The sequence below is a fragment of the Zeugodacus cucurbitae genome, chromosome 5 (genome assembly GCF_028554725.1).
Source record: "Zeugodacus cucurbitae isolate PBARC_wt_2022May chromosome 5, idZeuCucr1.2, whole genome shotgun sequence".
NCBI lineage: Eukaryota > Metazoa > Arthropoda > Insecta > Diptera > Tephritidae > Zeugodacus > Zeugodacus cucurbitae.
In genome coordinates this window covers 28,009,280-28,031,487 of record NC_071670.1, presented here as the reverse complement: position 1 = coordinate 28,031,487, position 22,208 = coordinate 28,009,280, and the positions used below count along the sequence as shown (strand labels likewise).

Sequence of the window (22,208 nt, the reverse complement as noted above, 5' to 3'; positions counted from 1 at the left end):
TTAATTCCATCTGAAGAAGTAGAAGTTCCTCATGCGGACTTTATTGAATTTAAGTGCATACGAATTTGTATTAATAAATGTTCTATTTATCTAACTTTATCTTATATTCCGCCTCAATCGGACTTATCTGTATATACGCAGCATGTTTCTTTAATAAATAATGTTTTTTCAATTGCTAAGAATACTGATTACATAATTGTTCTAGGCGATTTCAATTTACCGTGTGTATCTTGGAAATCTGTTGACGATTGCATTACCCCTTTTTGCACTCGTTTAAGCTTTAATGAGTTTTTGGAAGAAATGTCTGGGATGGGTCTTAACCAAATTAACTTAATTCCGAACAAGTTTGGTAAATTCTTAGATTTGGTCTATGTTGATAATACTTCAACAGTTTCTGTGGTCCGATCTGATCCTTTAGTTTTGCCAGAGGACTCTTATCACCCTGCCTTGGAAATTAATATCGAAATCATAGACGAATTACTTGTATGCAACAAACAGGACCTTTGTTCTCGGTTCAACTTTGCGAAAGCTAACTTCAAAAAGATTAATTGTGAACTTTCTAAATTGACTTGGCCTGATTATAGTGGTAATATTGAATTAAATGTATCACATTTTAATGAAACAATTTTTAATATTTTTGAAAGATTTGTTCCGAAATGTTTTATTATCAAAAGAAAAAGTTCAAATTTGTGGTTTTCGAATGAGCTATGTAAATTAAAAAATAAAAAAGCTCGTGCTTTTAAACTTTATAAAAGAACTGGAGCTCTTGTTGACTATTTAAAATATTCTAAATTGCGTCGTCAGTTTGAGGAACTTAACAAAAAATGTTATAAAAACTACATAATCAAAGTAAAAAATAATATTATTCGTAATCCGAAATTGTTTTATGGTTTCGTTAACTCCAAACGCAGGATTTCAAATTTTCCGTCCGCGATGAAATATAAATCAACAATGTCATGTGACAATTATATTATTTCTAATATGTTTGCAGAATTCTTCAAATCCAATTATTGTTCAAACTACCCTATGAATGTGCCATATCATCAAGTGTTATGTCCGAGTACTGTAATTAATACACCAATTATTTCTGAAACAGATGTCTTAAATTATTTAGTTACGTTAAAAGATTCGTTTAAATATGGCCCTGATATGATTCCCTCAAGCTTTCTTAAAAATTGCGCAAAATATATCTATCTGCCCTTAACTAAGCTTTTTAACCTATCTCTTAAACAAGGTATTTTTCCGTCAATGTGGAAAAACTCTTTTATATTACCTTTGCATAAAAGTGGAGTTAGATCATCTGTTGAGAACTATAGGGGGATAGCTAAAATGTCAGCTATACCCAAACTTTTTGAAGCTATTGTCACTGACCAAATAACTTTCTTAATCTCTCCTTTAATTTCATTCTCTCAGCATGGATTTTGTAAAGGGAAATCTACAGTAACTAACTTGCTTGAATTTGTAAACCATGTGTCAATGGGTTTTAGGGATAATAAGAATACTGATGTTATATATACAGACTTTAGTAAAGCATTCGATAGAGTAAACCACTCAATTCTTTTGCAAAAACTGAATCTTCTTGGTTTTCAACCAAGACTTCTTGAATGGGTATCCTCATATCTTACTAACAGAAAACAACAAGTTTTATTTAATAATACATTATCCGATTCAATTAGTGTCACTTCAGGGGTTCCACAGGGTAGTCATCTCGGCCCGATTCTGTTCTTGTTGTTCATCAATGATATACCTTCAGTAATTAAGTTTTCAGAAATTTTATTATATGCGGATCATGTAAAACTTTTTAAATCATATACTTCTCATAACGAAAGGACTGAGTTGCAATCGGATTTAAATAATTTAGTTACTTGGTGTCACAAAAATGATATGCCACTGAATCTTAAAAAATGTAAAACGATGTGCTTTTCCCGTAGAACTGTTGATCTTTCCCCCTATGTAATAAATAACTTCAGTTTAGAGCAAGTTTTTAGCTTTGTTGATTTAGGAGTTAATATGGACCCTAAACTAAATTTTAATTCTCATGTAAATTCAATTGTCTTAAAAGCTAAAGGTGCTCTTAGCTTTGTTAAACGTTGGTCTAAAGAATTTAGTGATCCGTATATTACTAAAATTCTTTTTACAACATTGGTAAGGCCTATATTGGAGTATGGTTCTGTGGTATGGAATCCTAGCTATCAATCCCATTCTGATAAGCTTGAGTCCGTTCAAAAACAATTTTTACTTTTTGCTTTAGGCCACTTACATTGGGATTCAAGATTGAATCTTCCCCCGTATACTAGTCGTTTAAAACTTATAAATCTTCCCACACTCACTAGTCGCAGAGAAATGCTAGGTATAATTTTTCTAGTAAAACTTCTGAATGGTTTAGTTTGTAGTTCATTCCTTTTGTCTGATATTAAGTTTAATGTCCCATTGCGTTCATCCAGGCAGTTTAGACCATTATTTCTAAAATCTTCTAGAACAAATTTTGAGTTAAATGAACCATTCTGCCGAATATGTCATGATTTTAATTCGCATTCCAGCACATTTGATCCATCTGACTCAATATTTAGCATCAAAAAAACTATTTTGTCTTCTCTTAATAAATAATATTCAGAAATTTTTAACTTTTTGTTTTTATAAATTTTTAAATCTCAGCTGTTGAAATGTTTCTTTCTGTAGCTGAGCAGTTTGAGAACCGGACGCTTAAAAATCTCTTGCCTTTCTAGACTCGGCAAATTCCGCTCGTATGCGGACTGCGCCCCACGCGTCGGTTGGGCGGGAGGAGGGTAATCGTTTGGGTTAATAATAAACAGCCTCCGTAAGCAGCGGCGATGCGGCAGGCACACTAATGCAAATGCAAACTATGTAAGCTCCTTTTGCGCAGCTTCACTAAACGCGAAATGTCTTGAAGTAATCACTTTCACTTAAATTAATACTTTCAGCACATATATTTATCTATAAAACTATAAATATTTATATTTATCTATAAATATAAAATTAAAGTATTTGCGCACGCAACACGTGTTTCTGTTAGAATGATCGATGGAAAAATGTAAGCGTTAACTTCCCTGTCATCGTATGGAGAAACAGTAAAATTAAATTCGAAATGGTTGTGACAAATACTTTTACATTTAAAAAACTGTAATCAAAAGAAAATTAAATACGAAACCTTTAAAACAACTATTTTTATATTAGATTTTAATAAGATGATTTTTAAAAGCACAGCCGCTTTTGATTCAAAAGTGCCGCATTTAAAAAAAGTATTTGAATCAAGAGCAAAGTATTTCCGTCAAGAGTTTTGCTGTTGAAACAAATACTTTTGTTTTACTGTACTTTAACTGCAAAAAGTATTTGATTTAACTGCAGGGTTTTTTTCAGTGTAAGCATTTTAGATTGGAATCTCTAAATTATATCGATGTTGGTTGCACAGGTCGTACCCCACAGTTGAATGCCGTACATCCAAATTGGCTTTATGACCGCGTTATATATCAGAACTTTATTGTCTAGGCTAAGTTTTGAATTTTTGTTTAAAAACCAATTTAAATTTGCTGCTCTTCAAGTCTTTCCCTGGTTTGTCTATCATGATGATCTGCGACTTTTTCCAAGAAATTATATAGTACCCGAAATTGAAAATAGCGTTAAAGAGCACGGAGAGCACTGTTAAAGCAATATTTGGTAACTCAATTAGCATTTTTGGAGTAATTTTATCGTGTCCTGCCGACTTTTTTGGTTTCAGCTCTTTTATGATTTTAATAATTTCAGAAAAAGACGTTTGAATATACCCGGCGACTCGTTAGCGGTATTGGAGATGATTTGCAACCTAAAGTTGTTCTTTGGGCAATTAGATTGAAATACCTTTTCTAGGTGATTTACAAAACAATTTGCCTTATCCTAAATCGATTATTGGTGTAATAACCATAATCAGCTGAACTTTCATTAGGAATTTTTGTTTCAATTTCAAAAGTGCCAAAAAAACTAAATAAAACAAGTAAGGGAAGGCTAAGTTCGGGGTAACCGAACATTTTATACTCTCGCAATTTATTTATTTAACTTTATTTATATTATATAATACACAATTTGACACACATATTCGTCATATATATTATATAAAGTCCATTGCAAGTTGGAAACCATAATATTAGGTTAGAAGCACTGAGGTCCTCGTGTTCGATATATGGGGCCTTAAAAACCTATGGTCCGATTTCGGCGATTTTTAGAATGGGGCTGCCACACTATTAACATAGTATTTGTGCAAAGTTCTGAACCGATATCTTCACTAGTGCTTACTTTATATATTGTAATGTAAACGATTCAGATCGTCTTCAAAGTTCTGGTATATAGGAAGTAGGCGTGGTTGCGAAGCGATTTGGCCTATTTTCACAACATATCATTGGGATGTAAGGAAACTATTACAAACCAAGTTTCATTGAAATCTGTCCAGTGGTTCCTGAGATATGGTTTTTGAACCATAAGTGGGCGACGCCACGCCCATTTTCCATTTTGTAAAAAAATCTGAGTGTAGCTTTCATCTGCCATTTCTTATGTGAAATTTAGTGTTTCTGACGTTTTTCGTTAGTGAGTTAACCCACTTTTAATAATTTTCAGCCCAACTTTTGTATGGGAGGTGGGCGTGGTTATGATCCGATTTCTTTCATTTTTGGACTGTATTAGGAAGTGGCTAAATAAAACGACTAGAGAAAGTTTGGTTTATATAGCTCTACATTTGCGAGATATGTACAAAAAACTTAGTAGGGGCGCCCACTTCCCCAAAAACATATACATCCAAATATGCCCCTTCATAGTGCGATCCTTCATACCAAATTTTATTTCCATAGCTTTATTTATGGCTTAGTTATGGCAGAAATAAGTGTGCCAAGTTTCATCAAGATATCTTAATTTTTACTCAAGTTACGGGTTGCACAGACGGACGGACCGACGGACAGACAGACATTCGGATTTGAACTCCACTCTTCACCCTGATCACTTTGGTATATATAACCCTATATCTAACTCGTTTAGTTTTGGGTGTTACAAACAACCGTTATGTGAACAAAACTATACTACTCTCTTAGCAACTTTGTTGCGAGAGTATAATAAACAATCCCGTCTATCGTTTTCTAATTACAGTTACTTCAAATTCTTTCTATATTTATCTGTTATACATAAGTATTAGGATTGTGTCACTGTGAGTCGTTTTACCCCGGCTGTGATAATGGAGTTCCTAAATATTATGTACCTGACACCTATGTATACGCACTCATATATGAGGACATGATTTGCGCATAATGTGGTCTCCAAAGGGCACAGGACACTATGCAATGCAGTTGAAGCGGTTTAGCCGCACATAAAATAAATTGTAATTTTTGGCTTGAAATATGGCAGTGCAAGAATATTCAAAAATTCATTGTTCTCCCTGCATTGCTTTTACTGCTCTTTATTACTGGAATTTTATATTTCAATGCATGCATAAGCCCAATGCATTGGTGGAGAGTCATATTAAAATGTTGAATTGTTAATTACCTATTGAAATCAACTCAGTATTTTATCTAGAGATTTTAGCATCTGAAATCAAATTAACACTTAATTTTATAAATGTAATTGTACTCTGAATACTGAAACAAATATTTCGACAAAGATTTATGGTAAATTTGTAGCGAAAGATAGCGATCCCCTGTTCTTTGTAACTCCAAATATATCCTTAGGAAGAAAAACAACTGATCAATTAGATGAAGATCTATATTTATTATTTTTACCGTAAATTTATTTGCACTTTTTACTTATATATATATGTACCATTTATACTTAAACAAGGGTAAATCTTACATCTGATAAACGTCGAACTACATTTTAATGCATATGCCAAAACGTATTTAAATTAATTTCGAATTTCCCGAATGTCCAGAGGCTTTCATTTGCACATTTCTACTCAAATAAGTTTGTATACTTTTGTGCGCGCATGCTGCAAACAAATATCAAAGCACATAAGAAACTTATTCCACATTAGTAAATCAGCTTCTAAAGTTAGCATTTCAAAAGTAATAAGAGCATTTACACCGAAGCCAGCAGCAGCAGCAAAGGAATTATTGAATTAGAAAGTTTGAAATTGTTGGTTGCGTTTGTGTAGAACAGCCTTAAATTTGTGCGGTGAATTTGTAAGCAGATTATGAGATTTGTCAAGTCAACAATTACAAACAATTAAAAGTTCTAACTTCCAAACCGATACAATTCAGGTGGGCGATCATTTTGTATTATTCGTTCCGAGAATGCACTCGTGCTTGCAAAGCGCTCCCTGACTTCGGAGCTAGGAAAACAATGTGTTCCAATTCGTTTGAATAATTAATAAATTAATTAATGAAATTAGTAAGTTTGTCATCGCGGTGTCCATCACCAATCGTTGCATTATTACCGAAGATATACATACATACCAATGTAGAGTCTAAGGTTGGTAGTTATTTTGAGTAACTAAGAAAAGATATACCGAAGGTTAGGTTAGGTTCAGATGCTAACCCTCGCAACAGGTTACGCGATGGATCCCATTTGGACAGCTGAAGGTGTGTTGCCAAAAGACTCTTAAGTATAGATCACCTTACGTATCGCCGAAGCGCTTTTAGCCTATCACAAGTTTTATGAGGCGAATAATGTTTATTCTAGGCAGTGCAGAATGGTAGTCCGGCAGAATTCCTAGCCTCATCGCATGTAATGCGACAAGGTGAACCGTTTTCAGTGCACGTAGTACCGCCGACATCTTGCGTTCTTCATTGGGTCAAAACGATCTCGGGATCTCGCAACCGAACAGTTTTACCGATAATTTTGCAAATAATTGTGAAATGACAAAGTAAACAAAAATGGTCGTCAGCGAGGGAAAATGGGTGTAACACAACAACAAATACAACACATTTGACAGTTGATAATCTCCTTTGGCTATGTAAATGGCTAGATTATTGGACGAGCTTAGAACCAGATTATTTTTATATGTAAACGTACTTTAATATAATATGTTTGAAAATATTTTTTAGCTGTAAGCCATCGCCATTGATAACTGTAAAACATGTTGAAAAATAATTCATTATTTTTATATTTTCTATGATATACGAGTATTCACACAGTATGAGTAAACTCTAAAACATAACTCACCCAGTATAGGGTCCGATAGATTTTCACCTCCGTCCGTTTTTTTTTCGATAAAATTTTTCCTTCTCCATAAGCTTGAAACTTAATATGAAATATTGGTGATTTTTTCACCTCATTCTTACATAGTTCCTGCTGAAGATAATGGAAATTTATTGCGATAAAGCACGTATGCACTTTTGAACCTGAGGCATAGTCACATTTAGGTAATGTTCCATTGATGTATCTTCAATTTTGGTGTTTTCCTTTTTTGTTTTCATAAGTATTTTTACATCTAAATATAATAACATATAAAATAACATATATGTAAAGTATGTATTTTCTGTCCATTTGATCATTTCTTCACTTTAATTTTTATATTATTAGTTTAAAAGTTTACTATTCATTGTGAGTGGCTATTCTCCTCTCTCAATATTTTTAAATAAAAATTCGTTTGTTCTTCTAATTTGTGTTCTCATAACAAAGACTAGTAACTGCTTTCTTCTGTTCCCTGAGCTCAAGAAATTTTTCCCAGACAGACGGTATATCAGATGTTTGTTGAACAATTGATTCCACGCCGCTATTCGCTTTAAGTTCCTAAGCAAATTATTTTATATTACTATAGATATATTATTATATATATGTATGTATATATATATTTGGCGTAGGAACCGCTTTAAGCGATTATAGCCGAATCCACCAGAGCGCTCCACTCATTCCTCATTTTTGCTTTTTGGTGCCAACTGGAAACACCAAGTGAAGCCAAGTCACTTTCCACTTGATTTTTCCATCGGAATGGAAGTCGTCCTCTTCCACGACTTCCTCCAGAGGGTACGGCATCGAACACTTTCAGAACTGGAGTGTTTTCTTCCATTCGTGCAACATGACCTAGCCATCGTAGAGGCTGTCATTTTATTGGCTGAACTATGTCAATGTCCTCGTATAAATCGTACAGCTCATCGCTCCATCGCCTGCGGTATTCGCCGTTGCCATTGTTAAGAGGACCATAAATCTTGCGCAAAACCTTTCTCTCAAAAACCCCAAGAGTCTCATCGGATGTTGTCATCGTCCACGCTTCAGCGCCATACATCAGGACGGGAATAATAAGCGACTTGTATGTTTTGATTTTGGTTCGTCGAGAGAGGACTTTACTTTTCAATTGCCTACTCAGTCGACAATAGCACCTGTTAGCAAGAGTGATTCTGCGTTGGATTTCGAGGCTGAAATTGTTGGTGTTGTTAACCCTGATTCCCAAGTAGACGAAACTATCTACAACTTCAATGTTATGACTGTCAACAGTGACGTGAGAGCCAAGACGCGAGTGCGCCGACTGTTTGCTTGATGATAGGAGATATTTCGTCTTCTCCTCATTCACCACCAGACCCATACGCTTCGCTTCCTTAACCAGTCTGGAAAAAGCAGAACAAACGGCGGGGTTGTTGCTTTCGATGATATCAATATCATCGGCGTACGCCAACAGCTGTACACTCTTATAGAAAATTGTACATTCTCTCTGCAGCTCGTATTACTTTTCCATGCAATATATTAAAGAATTCGTATGATAGTGAGTCACCCTGTCTCAAACCTCGTTTGGTATCGAACGGCTGGGATAGGTCCTTCCCGATCCTGACGGAGCTTTTGGTATTGCTCAACGCAGTTTACATAGCCGTATTAGTTTTGCAGGGATACCAAATTCAGACATCGCGGCATATAGGCAGTTCCTTTTCGTGCTGTCGAAGGCAGCTTTAAAAGGTGGTAAGTATCGATTCTGCTCTCCCGGGTCTTTTCTAAGGTTTGGCGCATGGCGAATATCTGGTCATGGTAGATTTTCCAGACTTTAGTCTTTCACACTATACGCTCGACAGTACCTTATATGCAATATTGAGGAGACTTATACCACGGTAATTGGCGCAAATTGTGGGGTCTCCCTTTGTATTATTATTACATCTACGTAAAATATGTAATTACTCCTTTTTCAATGGAACTAGGTTTATAAAGACGTGGTCGTAAATGGTCTCTGCAAATAAGAAAAGGATCTTGACGACGTCAAAGCCGTTAGCTACCTACTGTCTCCTTACCGGCATCGGAAAGTACTGACCACCATAGCTATTATATACTTATCCGACACAATTTCCTTCTTAAAATCAATCCTTGCTCTTCCGCGAATTCCACATGCTCTTTAGATCGGACACAGTAAGGACGATAGTCCTTCATACTAAAGCATGGCTGGAATCTGTAATAAAATACCTTCTGTATTTGCACTAATTTTTTTTAATAATCTATACATATATACTATATATATATATCTATACTACTATTAAAAAGAGGAAAGATTTGTATGTATGTTTGTAATGAATAAACTCAAAACCTACTGTACCGATTTCAAAAATTCTTTCACCATTGGAAAGCTACATTCACCCCAAGTAACATAGGCTATATCTCAACTTCTGCAAATAGTTTCCAGGTGAGGTTATCAAAGAAACTCCGTGATGGAGAATCTTTATCTGAAACTGAAAATCGTCTTGCAAGTTATTCTCTTCGCTTCGCAATCGCGTGCCGATTCGTAGCTGCTTGCTGAACAAAATTTAAAAACCTCCCAAGTACGCGCTTGAGATTCGAGTACGAAGTGTACAGCGGCTTGAAATACAAAATATTAGAAATATACAATCTCGCACCAGGGCATCGAACTTTGAGCGTTCTCAACACCTTCACAATCAGAGAGAAAGACATCGGACACCAAAGTCTAGAGGTCGTAATCAAGTTTTAGCTCATTGCAAATAAAATATAATTTCATGTTCGAATTTTCCACATTTTACTTTTTTTAAATGAACACACGCAAGAAACAGGAAAGAAACAGAAAGGAAAAATTTTGAAATGTTTGTTTAAACCCGTGCGAAGCCGGGTCGGTCTGCTAGTATATATATAAAAGTCAAGTGAAGTGAAAAAAGTAAGTGAATATAAGAAAGCAACTGACATTTCATATAAATTGCTAATTGAAAAATGTATTATTCAAAATATCAGAGCAGGTGTTCATTTCATAAAATGTTCTCATTAAAATTATTACTTAAAAAAAAATGGAAAAACATAACGCAACTGATAGCAAAACATAATGTTGTCTAAATGTGAATATTTGACGAACTGCAATTTTAAATTTAACCGGTTTATATGTTTTCGTACTGTGCCAATATTGTGAAATTTCATGCCGCGACCAAAATGATCAAATCTTTCAAGAACAAGTCGTAATGCAACAGCATTTGCATTGAAGTAGCGAATTCTAAAAAATGTTTTAAACATAGTAATACCAACTTAGATTGTGATTCACCATAGAATTGGAACAACTTAATCGACGTCAAGAGATAATGCAGCAATGAAAATATCAAAATTTTAAGATCTGCAACAACTACTGCATCATGCATTGATTAGTCTGTTCAATGAGTGAGGGAGCAATTTTGAGAGCTATGGATAAAGATGTAGGGACTTAAATTACATAATTCAGAATGATACCATTGGCCCACTGCATTCATTCAAAACTATTGACTAAGTAATAAACGAAAATGAAGCAACCAAATAAGCATCCAACTGAACTGAATCCACGCGTTTGGTGGCAAGTACGGTCAAGAAAATCCCAATTCGAGGATCCCAATGATACCAACCGATATGTCACGATGAAACGATTTCAATTTCTGATTCGTTCTGCATTCACCATGACCATTGAAAAGTCACAAGGCCAATCCTTGAAATAATATGGATTGAATCTATCCTAATGTGTTTTCTGTGTGAAAAAAATAATGAAAACAACAAATATGAAAAATCACTTATACGCTCTTAAATTAATTAACTTTGAATTACCATCTGAATTTAATAGCAAAAGGGAAAATAAAAGAAAGATATTTAGTTTCAAAAGAAGCTGTAAAAAAATTAAGTGTTTCAGCGAGAGCTATACCCTTTTTGAAATTACTACTTTTTTGCTTAGAACACCTTCGACACGCAAAGTTGGTCAGTTGGCAATGGTTTTTCGGCGAGAATCGTCGTTGGCTTCCACCATTTCCACAGCTAAATCGACAAAGCTACGGCGCTTCAAATCATCTGTCGGCTTCAGTTCTTGTGATAACATAATTTGATTGATGCGAAACGTTGTCATGTTATTATAGGAGAGCGAGACCCAACTGTGCAGACAGCGTTGAACCGACTGATTTGAATTGACCTCAACACTGGCCTAAACGACTGCGATTTATTCTTCTTTACGACGGGCTTTTCTTTGGCTGGAAGGTGGCACACTGTCATGGAGATTGTAATCATTTTCGAATTTTGACATCATGCATTTTACAGCGTCTTCGGAAGTAAAATTATGACAAATGTGTTTGGCGCGAAAGTCAAAGAACGAAGATTATTTCGAAAGAAAAGTTTTATTATTAACTCTTGTTTCTCAAAGAGTCGAAAATGGTCGATTAAAACTTGATCTTACCGCTCCTTCCATTATGTCATCAAATTAAGTGCGAACTGATTGAGCTATAGCGACGTTTGAACTATTTCGAAGGGCATCAGAATTTCGTTTAATGAACCGCTATTTGGTTGATGCTCTGACGGAGTTAAAGAGTGAGATTCTCGATGGCTAAATTTAAAAATGTTTCAAACGTTTGCTTTACTCCCTAAGCTTTGCAAGCTTTTGTTACAAGACACGAAAACTGTTTTTTTAGTTGAAATAATAATAATTTAATATTGATTTAAATCTACAGTTCTACTTCGAAAAACGGTATTTCTTCGTTGTTTTAAACATATGCAGTGCTCTCACATTTTTGCCCAGGATATTTAAATAAAATGTTGCTAGTATTCTCCATTTATAAGTGCTCTGACTTACTGTATCGAAAGCATTTAAAAATATAAATCAGCAGTGATAACTTGTCATTATTTGCAGCTGCACTCCTGGTGTTAGACGGCTTTCTGTTCTTAATTAAATTTATTGCCTAAATTACTCATTAGCGTTAAAAAGAAAGGACCAACTGAATTGTATTAATCGAATTAAGACATTCACCTACAAAACAATAGACAAAAAAAATATTTTTCGTGGTAATTCTCTTTGAAACGGTCTACTTCCGCTTGACTGCACCTTCGCATCCGTTTTTACGATTCTGTTGTGACTGCTTCAGCACGGCAGACAATGCAATGGCGAATGTGCGCGCTATCAGCAGCAATTAAATACTCCAGACTCTCGACGAGCTCATTTAAAAAATGTTGCAACATTTGTACGCAACTCACACTGGCTCTGCTGCATACCTGGCTCACTCTCTAAGCCAGAATATAAGAACGCGTGCACTTATTAATGCATCATACATATGTACATCTGTATTTATACAGTTGTATAGTAGACATGTCCTTGTAGAAACATTTTCAGTCTCTTTCAGAAAAGTTCTAAATTTATATTCTTGGATTATTTTCAGCATTGGTCCAGCCTATTGAAACGAGCTTAGCAGTACATTTGCTTGTTGTCGCAATTTCTATTCCCTTTCCCATATAAATAAATCTTGAGACATTCGGACCATAAATACTTTCCTTGGGAACAATTCGACTTAGTCACCGATCGCTGACAAATTTTGATTGGTACAGACAACGAAATATTTCTGTGGCTATGCATATAGGGACTTGAATTATAGTTGGTTGCAATAATAGAGTGTATAGATGTATCTTCTCATCGACTCAATTAGTCCAAGCACGCTGACAAATTCCAGAACAGTGCTTGGATTCACAGAGTGGATGTGCTTACTGCTTGGGAATGTGAATACCAATCTGTGCATTACAGAAACATGTGCACAGGAGGGCCTCGGATTGAGTATCCTCCGAAACCATTTATTCAAGGCATCTCTTTAATTTCACATTTGAGCATTATATTTATTAAATCAACAATTTGTATAATCAATATCAATTATACATATAAGTATTAAATATGGAGGGTGATTGGGTGGTCCCTAATAATTTACGATAATTTCGGTAGGCAACATCTAGGTCCGTACATATATGTATTTTGAATTTGATTACTAGTATACAAATGTCCATGCAATCCTGGAGACATACATACGTACATACATATACAATTAAAATGTGCGTTTCTGTCTTTTCCAAGAGCAGTCCGCGCTTGGCTGGGTATTAAACAGCAGATAAATCGCAATTATTCGCATGTGAAAAATAGATTAAATATAAGTGCCTTATATTTGGAAGCTTAATTTGGAAAGGATTGGGGAGGTATGCCAATATTTTACTAAATTATGAACATGCACATATTTCTCATAATTAACCTGAAATTATACACTTTAATTTTCCTAATTCACGTCGGAATTTCAGAGTTAACTTAAAAAAATTAAGAGTTTATAAAAATATACGAGTATATGATTCAATGTATGAGTGTAAAACATCCACAAAACTATTTTTACTTCATCGCGATTTTTACTTGTTTAAAGCAGGCCCGGTAACAATGTGTTAGCTAAATTAAAATGGAAGAGCAGTTATCGTATTTCTGGAAATGATGTGATATGTTTTGTCGTTGATTCCCGTAGAGGAAAACGCATCTATAAAATTGCGTTAAATAGGAAATCGTTATTACACCACTTGATGCTGTTGGATATGTTCGAATAATTCAGCTGAGATTTTTCTACCTGATTTATCATATATTATTATATAATATAGGGGTTTACTAAGGATTATTATGTGATTTTATATATTACAGATATTTAACATTCATGAATTTTTCAAAATGATTGCGTGCCTATTGTGCCCTCCCGATGTCTACATCAACTCCATCACTCCCAGCACTCTTATAAATTCCAGAATGGTAAAGAATTAGCCAATGGGTTTGGGTGAACTCGGAGTTTGGATAAATATTTGTGTCTGCTGTTCTCTACTTCTTTCTTTACCATGAGAATACCAAGATCTTTATGGATATTTTCATTACATATGTACCATGGTGAACCCGTTATTGTTCTACACTGAAAAAAAAAAACCAGTAAAACCAAAGTATTCTGCATTTGCCACAAATACTTTTTGCATTAGAAACGTGACCAAATACTTTGAGTATTTGTTTTAAAAGTGCGAGCACTGTTGAAATAAATGCGTCATGTATTTAAATTAACAGTGGAACACTTTTGATCGAAAAACGGGGCACTGTTTTAGCAAATACTTATACATTTATGTTAACAGTAGAAGAATTTGAGATTAACAGTAATTGCTCTTGATTCAAATGTAATCGTATTTGTTTTATTGTTGTGTTTAACACACCTTACCCCCATTTCAATACACCCGCCCTCCCACCTCTCTCCGCCCACTTCCCTATGTAGAGTCAAAATTTCAATATCAATTTACTTTTTTCATAAAAAATATATTTTATTTGAGAATATACAGAGTAAAGTTTACAAAAGTGACAACTACTATGCATGTATGTACACATATACATACATATATTTAGCAAGTTCTTTAATTCTATCTTCTGAAGTTTCTTTCCACGACACGCATATATCTTCAGGAATATTGTGCTGTAACCAATGTTTTATTTCATTAAGTTTAGCGTGGCTCTCATCATTTACAACGGCAACTTTGAAAATTTTTGATGGAGCTTCATTTTTCAACTGAGCTTTTCGATTATGCAAGCTGTTAAAGTATCTATCATATAATTTCCCAGTTGCGTTTTTTTTTTTGTTTGTCCTGGGTACGTAATAGAATTAATAAGTAATTATCCACAATAATGCGAACTATTGCAGATTGGTCACTTTCTTGGAGGCAACCACAGTTTTCGTACTTCTTTATTATGTCCTTACCTGCTACTGTTTGTTTTAAAACCTCTTCGACGTTGGGTTCGTTGTTTGGGGATGTTGAAGGTGTGCTTGCAGAGCTCAGCCAGCTTCGAATGGATGAAAGGTTTGTTATAGTTCTATCACGACTACAGCACGTGAGCATATCGAACTAGAAAGACATTAATATAAATAATTTATAAGCGTGTTATAAATGTGTGCGAAACCCTCAATGTGAAAATTTAAACGGAAGTTACGAATTTTTAAAATGATTTGCTTACATTATTTTCTAAACGCCATTTTTGCAAGTTGTACCGAAACTTAATTTTGTCCACAATTAGTTCTCTGGCATTAAAAATTTCGTCAATATCATGGGAATGGATCATCTGCAAAATTTCTACACTCTTTAAACCACATCTATTGAACTGTATCAACGCATTTGACGACAAATCCCACGAACACAATAAATTAATTAACTGTTCATCACTATCCAAAATTACTACGGACTCATTGTCGACATTTTTCGTTGTAGGGGACTCATCTCCCAACGGACATTGCTCGGCAAATAACGACAGCTCAGTTGATGGTATCAACTCCTCACTCATAGTGTAAACTAAAATGCACAAAAAATGTTTTTAAACACATATTTTTGTTGAAATAAATGTGTATATAAACCATAACATACCTGCAGAGTAGACTTTTCGCAAATGTCGTCTTTTATATAAAAACAAGTAAGGAAGGGCTAAGTTCGGGTGTAACCGAACATTTTATACTCTCGCAATTTATATATTTAACTTTATTTATATTATATAATTCACAATTTGACCCACATATTCGTCATACATATTGTATAAAGTCCATTGAAAGTTGGAAACCATAATATTAGATTATAAGCACCGAGGTCCTCGTGTTCGATATATGGGGTCTTAAAAACCTATGGTCCGATTTCGGCGATTTTTATAATGGGGCTGCCACACTATTAACATAGTATTTGTGCAAAGTTCTGCATCGATATCTTCACTAATACTTACTTTATATATTGTAAAGTAGACGATTCAGATCGACTTCAGAGTTCTGGTATATGGGAAGTAGGCGTGGTTGTGAAGCGATTTGGCCTATTTTCACAACATATCATTGGGATGTAAGGAAACTATTACAAACCAAGTTTCATTGAAATCTGTCCAGTGGTTCCTGAGATATGGTTTTTGACCCATAAGTGGACGACGCCACGCCCATTTTCCATTTTGTAAAAAAATTTGAGTGCAGCTTCCATTTGCCATTTCTTATGTGAAATTTAGTGTTTCTGACGTTTTCCGTTAGTGAGTTAACCCACTTTTCGTAATTTTCAACCTAACTTTTGTATGGGAGGTGGGCGTGGTTATGATCCGATTTCTTTCATTTTTGTACTGTATTAGGAAGTGGCTAAAAAAACGACTGCTGAAAGTTTGGTTTATATAGCTCTATTGGTTTGCGAGATATGTACAAAAAACTTAGTAGGGGGCGGGGCCACGCCCACTTCCCCACAAAAATTACATCCAAATATGCCCCTTCATAGTGCGATCCTTCATACCAAATTTTATTTCCATAGCTTTATTTATGTCTTAGTTATGGCACTTTATGTGTTTTCGGTTTTCGCCATTTTGTGGGCGTGGCAGTGGTCCGATTTTGCTCATTTTCGAAAGCAATCTTCCTATGCTGCCAAGAAATAAGTGTGCCAAGTTTCATTAAGATATCTTAATTTTTACTCAAGTTACAGCTTGCACAGACGGACGGACGGACAGACAGACATTCGGACTTGAACTCCACTCTTCACCCTGATCACTTTGGTATATACAACCCTATATCTAACTCTTTTAGTTTTAGGTATTACAAACAACCGTTATGTGAACAAAACTATAATACTGTTGCTAGAGATTTGTTGCGAGAGTATAAAAATCACTGGAAGTCCCTTTTAAAGAGCCTCCGTAAGCAGCGGCGATGCGGCAGGCACACTAATGCAAATGCAAACTATGTAAGCTCCTTTTGCGCAGCTTCACTAAACGCGAAATGTCTTGAAGTAATCACTTTCACTTAAATTAATACTTTCAGCACATATATTTATCTATAAATATAAAATTAAAGTATTTGCGCACGCAACACGTGTTTCTGTTAGAATGATCGATGGAAAAATGTAAGCGTTAACTTCCCTGTCATCGTATGGAGAAACAGTAAAATTAAATTCGAAGTGGTTGTGACAAATACTTTTACATTTAAAAAACTGTAATCAAAAGAAAATTAAATACGAAACCTTTAAAACAACTATTTTTATATTAGATTTTAATAAGATGATTTTTAAAAGCACAGCCGCTTTTGATTCAAAAGTGCCGCATTTAAAAAAAGTATTTGAATCAAGAGCAAAGTATTTCCGTCAAGAGTTTTGCTGTTGAAACAAATACTTTTGTTTTACTGTACTTTAACTGCAAAAAGTATTTGATTTAACTGCAGGGTTTTTTTCAGTGTAAGCATTTTAGATTGGAATCTCTAAATTATATCGATGTTGGTTGCACAGGTCGTACCCCACAGTTGAATGCCGTACATCCAAATTGGCTTTATGACCGCGTTATATATCAGAACTTTATTGTCTAGGCTAAGTTTTGAATTTTTGTTTAAAAACCAATTTAAATTTGCTGCTCTTCAAGTCTTTCCCTGGTTTGTCTATCATGATGATCTGCGACTTTTTCCAAGAAATTATATAGTACCCGAAATTGAAAATAGCGTTAAAGAGCACGGAGAGCACTGTTAAAGCAATATTTGGTAACTCAATTAGCATTTTTGGAGTAATTTTATCGTGTCCTGCCGACTTTTTTGGTTTCAGCTCTTTTATGATTTTAATAATTTCAGAAAAAGACGTTTGAATATACCCGGCGACTCGTTAGCGGTATTGGAGATGATTTGCAACCTAAAGTTGTTCTTTGGGCAATTAGATTGAAATACCTTTTCTAGGTGATTTACAAAACAATTTGCCTTATCCTAAATCGATTATTGGTGTAATAACCATAATCAGCTGAACTTTCATTAGGAATTTTTGTTTCAATTTCAAAAGTGCCAAAAAAACTAAATAAAACAAGTAAGGGAAGGCTAAGTTCGGGGTAACCGAACATTTTATACTCTCGCAATTTATTTATTTAACTTTATTTATATTATATAATACACAATTTGACACACATATTCGTCATATATATTATATAAAGTCCATTGCAAGTTGGAAACCATAATATTAGGTTAGAAGCACTGAGGTCCTCGTGTTCGATATATGTGGCCTTAAAAACCTATGGTCCGATTTCGGCGATTTTTAGAATGGGGCTGCCACACTATTAACATAGTATTTGTGCAAAGTTCTGAACCGATATCTTCACTAGTGCTTACTTTATATATTGTAATGTAAACGATTCAGATCGTCTTCAAAGTTCTGGTATATAGGAAGTAGGCGTGGTTGCGAAGCGATGTGGCCTATTTTCACAACATATCATTGGGATGTAAGGAAACTATTACAAACCAAGTTTCATTGAAATCGGTCGAGTAGTTCCTGAGATATGGTTTTTGACCCATAAGTGGGCGACGCCACGCCCATTTTCCATTTTGTAAAAAAATCTGAGTGTAGCTTTCATCTGCCATTTCTTATGTGAAATTTAGTGTTTCTGACGTTTTTCGTTAGTGAGTTAACCCACTTTTAATAATTTTCAACCTAACTTTTGTATGGGAGGTGGGCGTGGTTATGATCCGATTTCTTTCATTTTTGGACTGTATTAGGAAGTGGCTAAATAAAACGACTAGAGAAAGTTTGGTTTATATAGCTCTATATTTGCGAGATATGTACAAAAAACTTAGTAGGGGCGGGGCCACGCCCACTTCCCCAAAAACATATACATCCAAATATGCCCCTTCATAGTGCGATCCTTCATACCAAATTTTATTTCCATAGCTTTATTTATGGCTTAGTTATGGCAGAAATAAGTGTGCCAAGTTTCATCAAGATATCTTAATTTTTACTCAAGTTACAGTTTGCACAGACGGACGGACTAACGGACAGACATACATTCGGATTTGAACTCCTTCACTTTGGTATATATAACCCTATATCTAACTCGTTTAGTTTTGGGTGTTACAAACAACTGTTATGTGAACAAAACTATAATACTCTCTGGCAACTTTGTTGCGAGAGTATAATAAGCAGTGACGAAGAAATTGATACATTATTTCTTAATATTATAACATTATATGCTAAAAAAGCAATTCAAACGAACAAGGCGATCCTAATAATGTTAATAGGTTCCAAAACGGATACATTCAAAAAACGTTCCTGAAAATAAAAGATATGGATGAACAAGAATTGTTTGCCCATTCAAGAATGAATAGGAAGTTGTATGACCCTTTTTTGAAGTTAATAGAACCTTCACTGGGTAAATTCATGGAACAAATCCATGCCAAAGAGCGTTTGTCCCTCACACTTCTTTAAGTTTTTGTGAATATTACTCCATTTGTTATATTTATTAAGGTGGTTGTTAGGTTCTTAGCATATGGAATTCCTTTCAAAAAATTACCATGGAGCTACAAAATCGGAAAGACCACTGTGAGGAACATGGTGCTGGAGACATGTGAAGCTATTTGGGAAATGCTTTCACCAATTTATCTGAGTGAACCCACGCAACAACAGTATATAGACATCACGACCGACTTTGCGCAAATGTGGAACATGCCAAACTGTGTAGGTACGATCGACGGAAAACATATTGCGATAAAATGCCCTCCAAATTCAGGATCCATGTATTATAATTATAAAAAGTTTGTTGCATTGTTCTGTTGGCAGCATGTGATGCTAAATACACTTTTACAGCCATTAACGTAGGAGCTTACGAAAGCCAGACTGATTGAGGTATTTTTCATGCAACGAGATTTGGCGAAGATCTGTTGGAAAATCGTTTGCCACTACCACCTGATACCCCACTATCGTTATATTCCCAACCGTTTTACTTTGTTGGAGACTGTGCCTTTCCATTAAAAAATAATCTTATGGAGCCGTATCCAGATGTAAATACAATTAGAGCACTAACGAATTTTTAATTATAGACTATCACGGGCATTGAAAATGCGTTTGGGATTTTGACAGCGAGGTGGAGAGTGCTAAAAACAACAATGGAGTTTCATCATGAAAATGCTGAAAAAATCGTAATGCTTCACAATTTCATAATGCTCCACGATATGAATCGATGGTACTGCTCAGAGCATTACACTAACGGAGAAGGAAGAAATGCTGAATAGAGAAACGAATTAAGATCTTGTGGAGGGCCATTGCGGTCAGTACATACTTTTAGACGCTGGGGTCGAAACAGTGCGTATAACCACAGAAAATACCTCACAAATTATTTTTTGAACAATGGGCCAGTACCTTTTCAAAACCATATAGAGTAAAACACTTATAAACATACATATTAAATTCAATAAAAAATGTTGAAAATGTAAATTTACGTGTATTTCATACATATTTATTAACAATAACAACAACAAAAAATTAATTAAATAAACACAAATAATTATTATATAGAACGTTATATGGATTATATCCTTTGTACTTAAGGTTCAAAAATTCAACTGTTCTGATTAAAAGAACAAAAAGTAATATGTTATAAAATATCTTGTGATATAGAATCGGACGAAATGTTTATAAACTCATAGTTTCCATCGCTACGTTTCAATATTGGCGCACTTTGTCACATTCTGTTAATATTAATGCTCTCACTATATACATGGGTATGGTAATAATGTATTTTACTTACGGACGAGGAATAATGTGGCTTCTTAAAAATTGCAAACTTTCAAATAGCGTCCACTGCCTTCCTACGAATGAACCACTTCCTGAAGCATTTCGGGAGATTCTAATTTCTTTTGAGAAGCGTTCTTTCAAGTTGCCCCAACGCTTAATAACAACACTTTCTGCTTATAATGTCCAAAAATATATATTAAATATTATAATATTTATATTGAACTCACTATTACTCACCATCAACTTCCAAATTATCGGCGACTTCCTTCCAAGAGCGCCTTTTTTATGAGGCGAACAAAACAAAATGCAAACGAAATTTCAAATGAAAAGTCAAAAAATCAACAAACAGCTTTTTATGGTTACAGCCGAAAATCAAAATTCAATTGATAGCTATGGTTATGGTCATGAGCATGTTGTTATGGAAACATTAGGCGCGTTTTATTTGACCAGCAAATTAAGCTATTAGTTTATTTTGTATGGAAGACTTAACCAACATAATTATGTTGACTTGTCATAAGCTATCATAGCTTGTATATTGAACTAGAGGCTTTGCCAGTTCATAGCTTTTTTCATTCACAATAGTTTGGTTTTTACCAAAAAAAGTAGTTGGCAATAGCGAGAAATCCCATTTTGGCATATAAAAATGTAAACAAACCAAAATTTTAAATTCTATCGAACTTTATCCATATTTATTTTGACCATCCCGGATCTAATAATGATTGTAGATTCCTTAACCCTTTTGATCCGAAAAGCCGTTGCAGTAAATAAAACTTATTTCGCATAATCGAGATGACAGGTATAGGAAAAACGTATTTACTGTTAAAAACGAGTTCAATGAATTAGAGGCGGAGGGAGGGGTTGGGACAAACATGCCCCGTCAGTATTTTTTGATGGGACATATTTATCCCGATCAGTACTTAATGCTGAAATACACGACCATTCGTTCTAATTTGGCAAATGAACACGTGTTTATTATTTAAAATACCACGAATGTAAACAAATACCGTTAAGAATAATATAAGCTACAAAAAGATACTAATTTAAACTTTTTAACCACTTCTTTTCTAAGCTAGGCATCTTTGAAGGACACATAGGACCCGTTCGGATCGAAAGGGTTAAAAGATCAGAATATTATAGTAAAGCGGTAAACAAAAGGAAATTTGATTTATAAATTAAACTTTTTTTTAATATATTACATTTCAACTAAGAGTTCGGGCCAGCATTGCCAACACAACTAATTTTTAAGCGAAGATATGAAAAAGCTAAATATGTACGTTTTATTTGTCCATGATTTAGCTATTAGCTTGTGTGGTCAAATAAAACACGCCTATTGTTGCTTAAATTTGGTTCAATCAGCTGTTTTATATGGATATGGTTATGCACCTATAATTCTAACTTTAGTATAGCTGGCATCGATTGGTCACTTCTCTGCTCGCTATCTTTGGGCTCTGCTCGTATTTCAAAAAATTTACATGTGAAAGCAACAACAAAGTTATCTAGTGGAATTCGTACAGGAGAGTATGCGG

The 22,208-nt window shown here is 34.6% G+C and overlaps 1 protein-coding gene and 1 long non-coding RNA gene across 2 annotated transcripts; both read right to left on the bottom strand.

The window, feature by feature from the left end:
* Nucleotides 1–14,540: 14,540 nt before the first annotated feature.
* On the bottom strand, nt 14,541–15,913 carry LOC128922176 (uncharacterized). Its single transcript, XM_054231862.1, has 3 exons — nt 15,568–15,913; nt 15,164–15,495; nt 14,541–15,054 (listed from the first exon to the last, which is right to left on the bottom strand). Exons 2-3 carry the CDS (start codon nt 15,485–15,487, stop codon nt 14,758–14,760), a joined length of 621 nt encoding a protein of 206 aa, XP_054087837.1. The 5' UTR covers nt 15,488–15,495; nt 15,568–15,913; the 3' UTR covers nt 14,541–14,757.
* Nucleotides 15,914–19,350: 3,437 nt separating this feature from the next.
* Nucleotides 19,351–21,393, bottom strand: LOC128921887 (uncharacterized). Its single transcript, XR_008471206.1, has 3 exons — nt 20,920–21,393; nt 20,696–20,852; nt 19,351–20,636 (listed from the first exon to the last, which is right to left on the bottom strand). It is a non-coding gene; the product is annotated as an uncharacterized LOC128921887 (long non-coding RNA).
* Between the last annotated feature and the right edge of the window lie 815 nt (nt 21,394–22,208).

Excerpts from the sequence above, each read along its gene's own strand:
- LOC128922176 (XM_054231862.1), bottom strand. The coding sequence starts at position 15,487 with ATGAGTGAGGAGTTGATACCATCAACTGAGCTGTCGTTATTTGCCGAG. Across the intron at positions 15,055-15,163 it reads AATGGCGTTTAGAAAATAAT|TTCGATATGCTCACGTGCTG; the intron begins GTAAGCAAATCA and ends ATGTCTTTCTAG.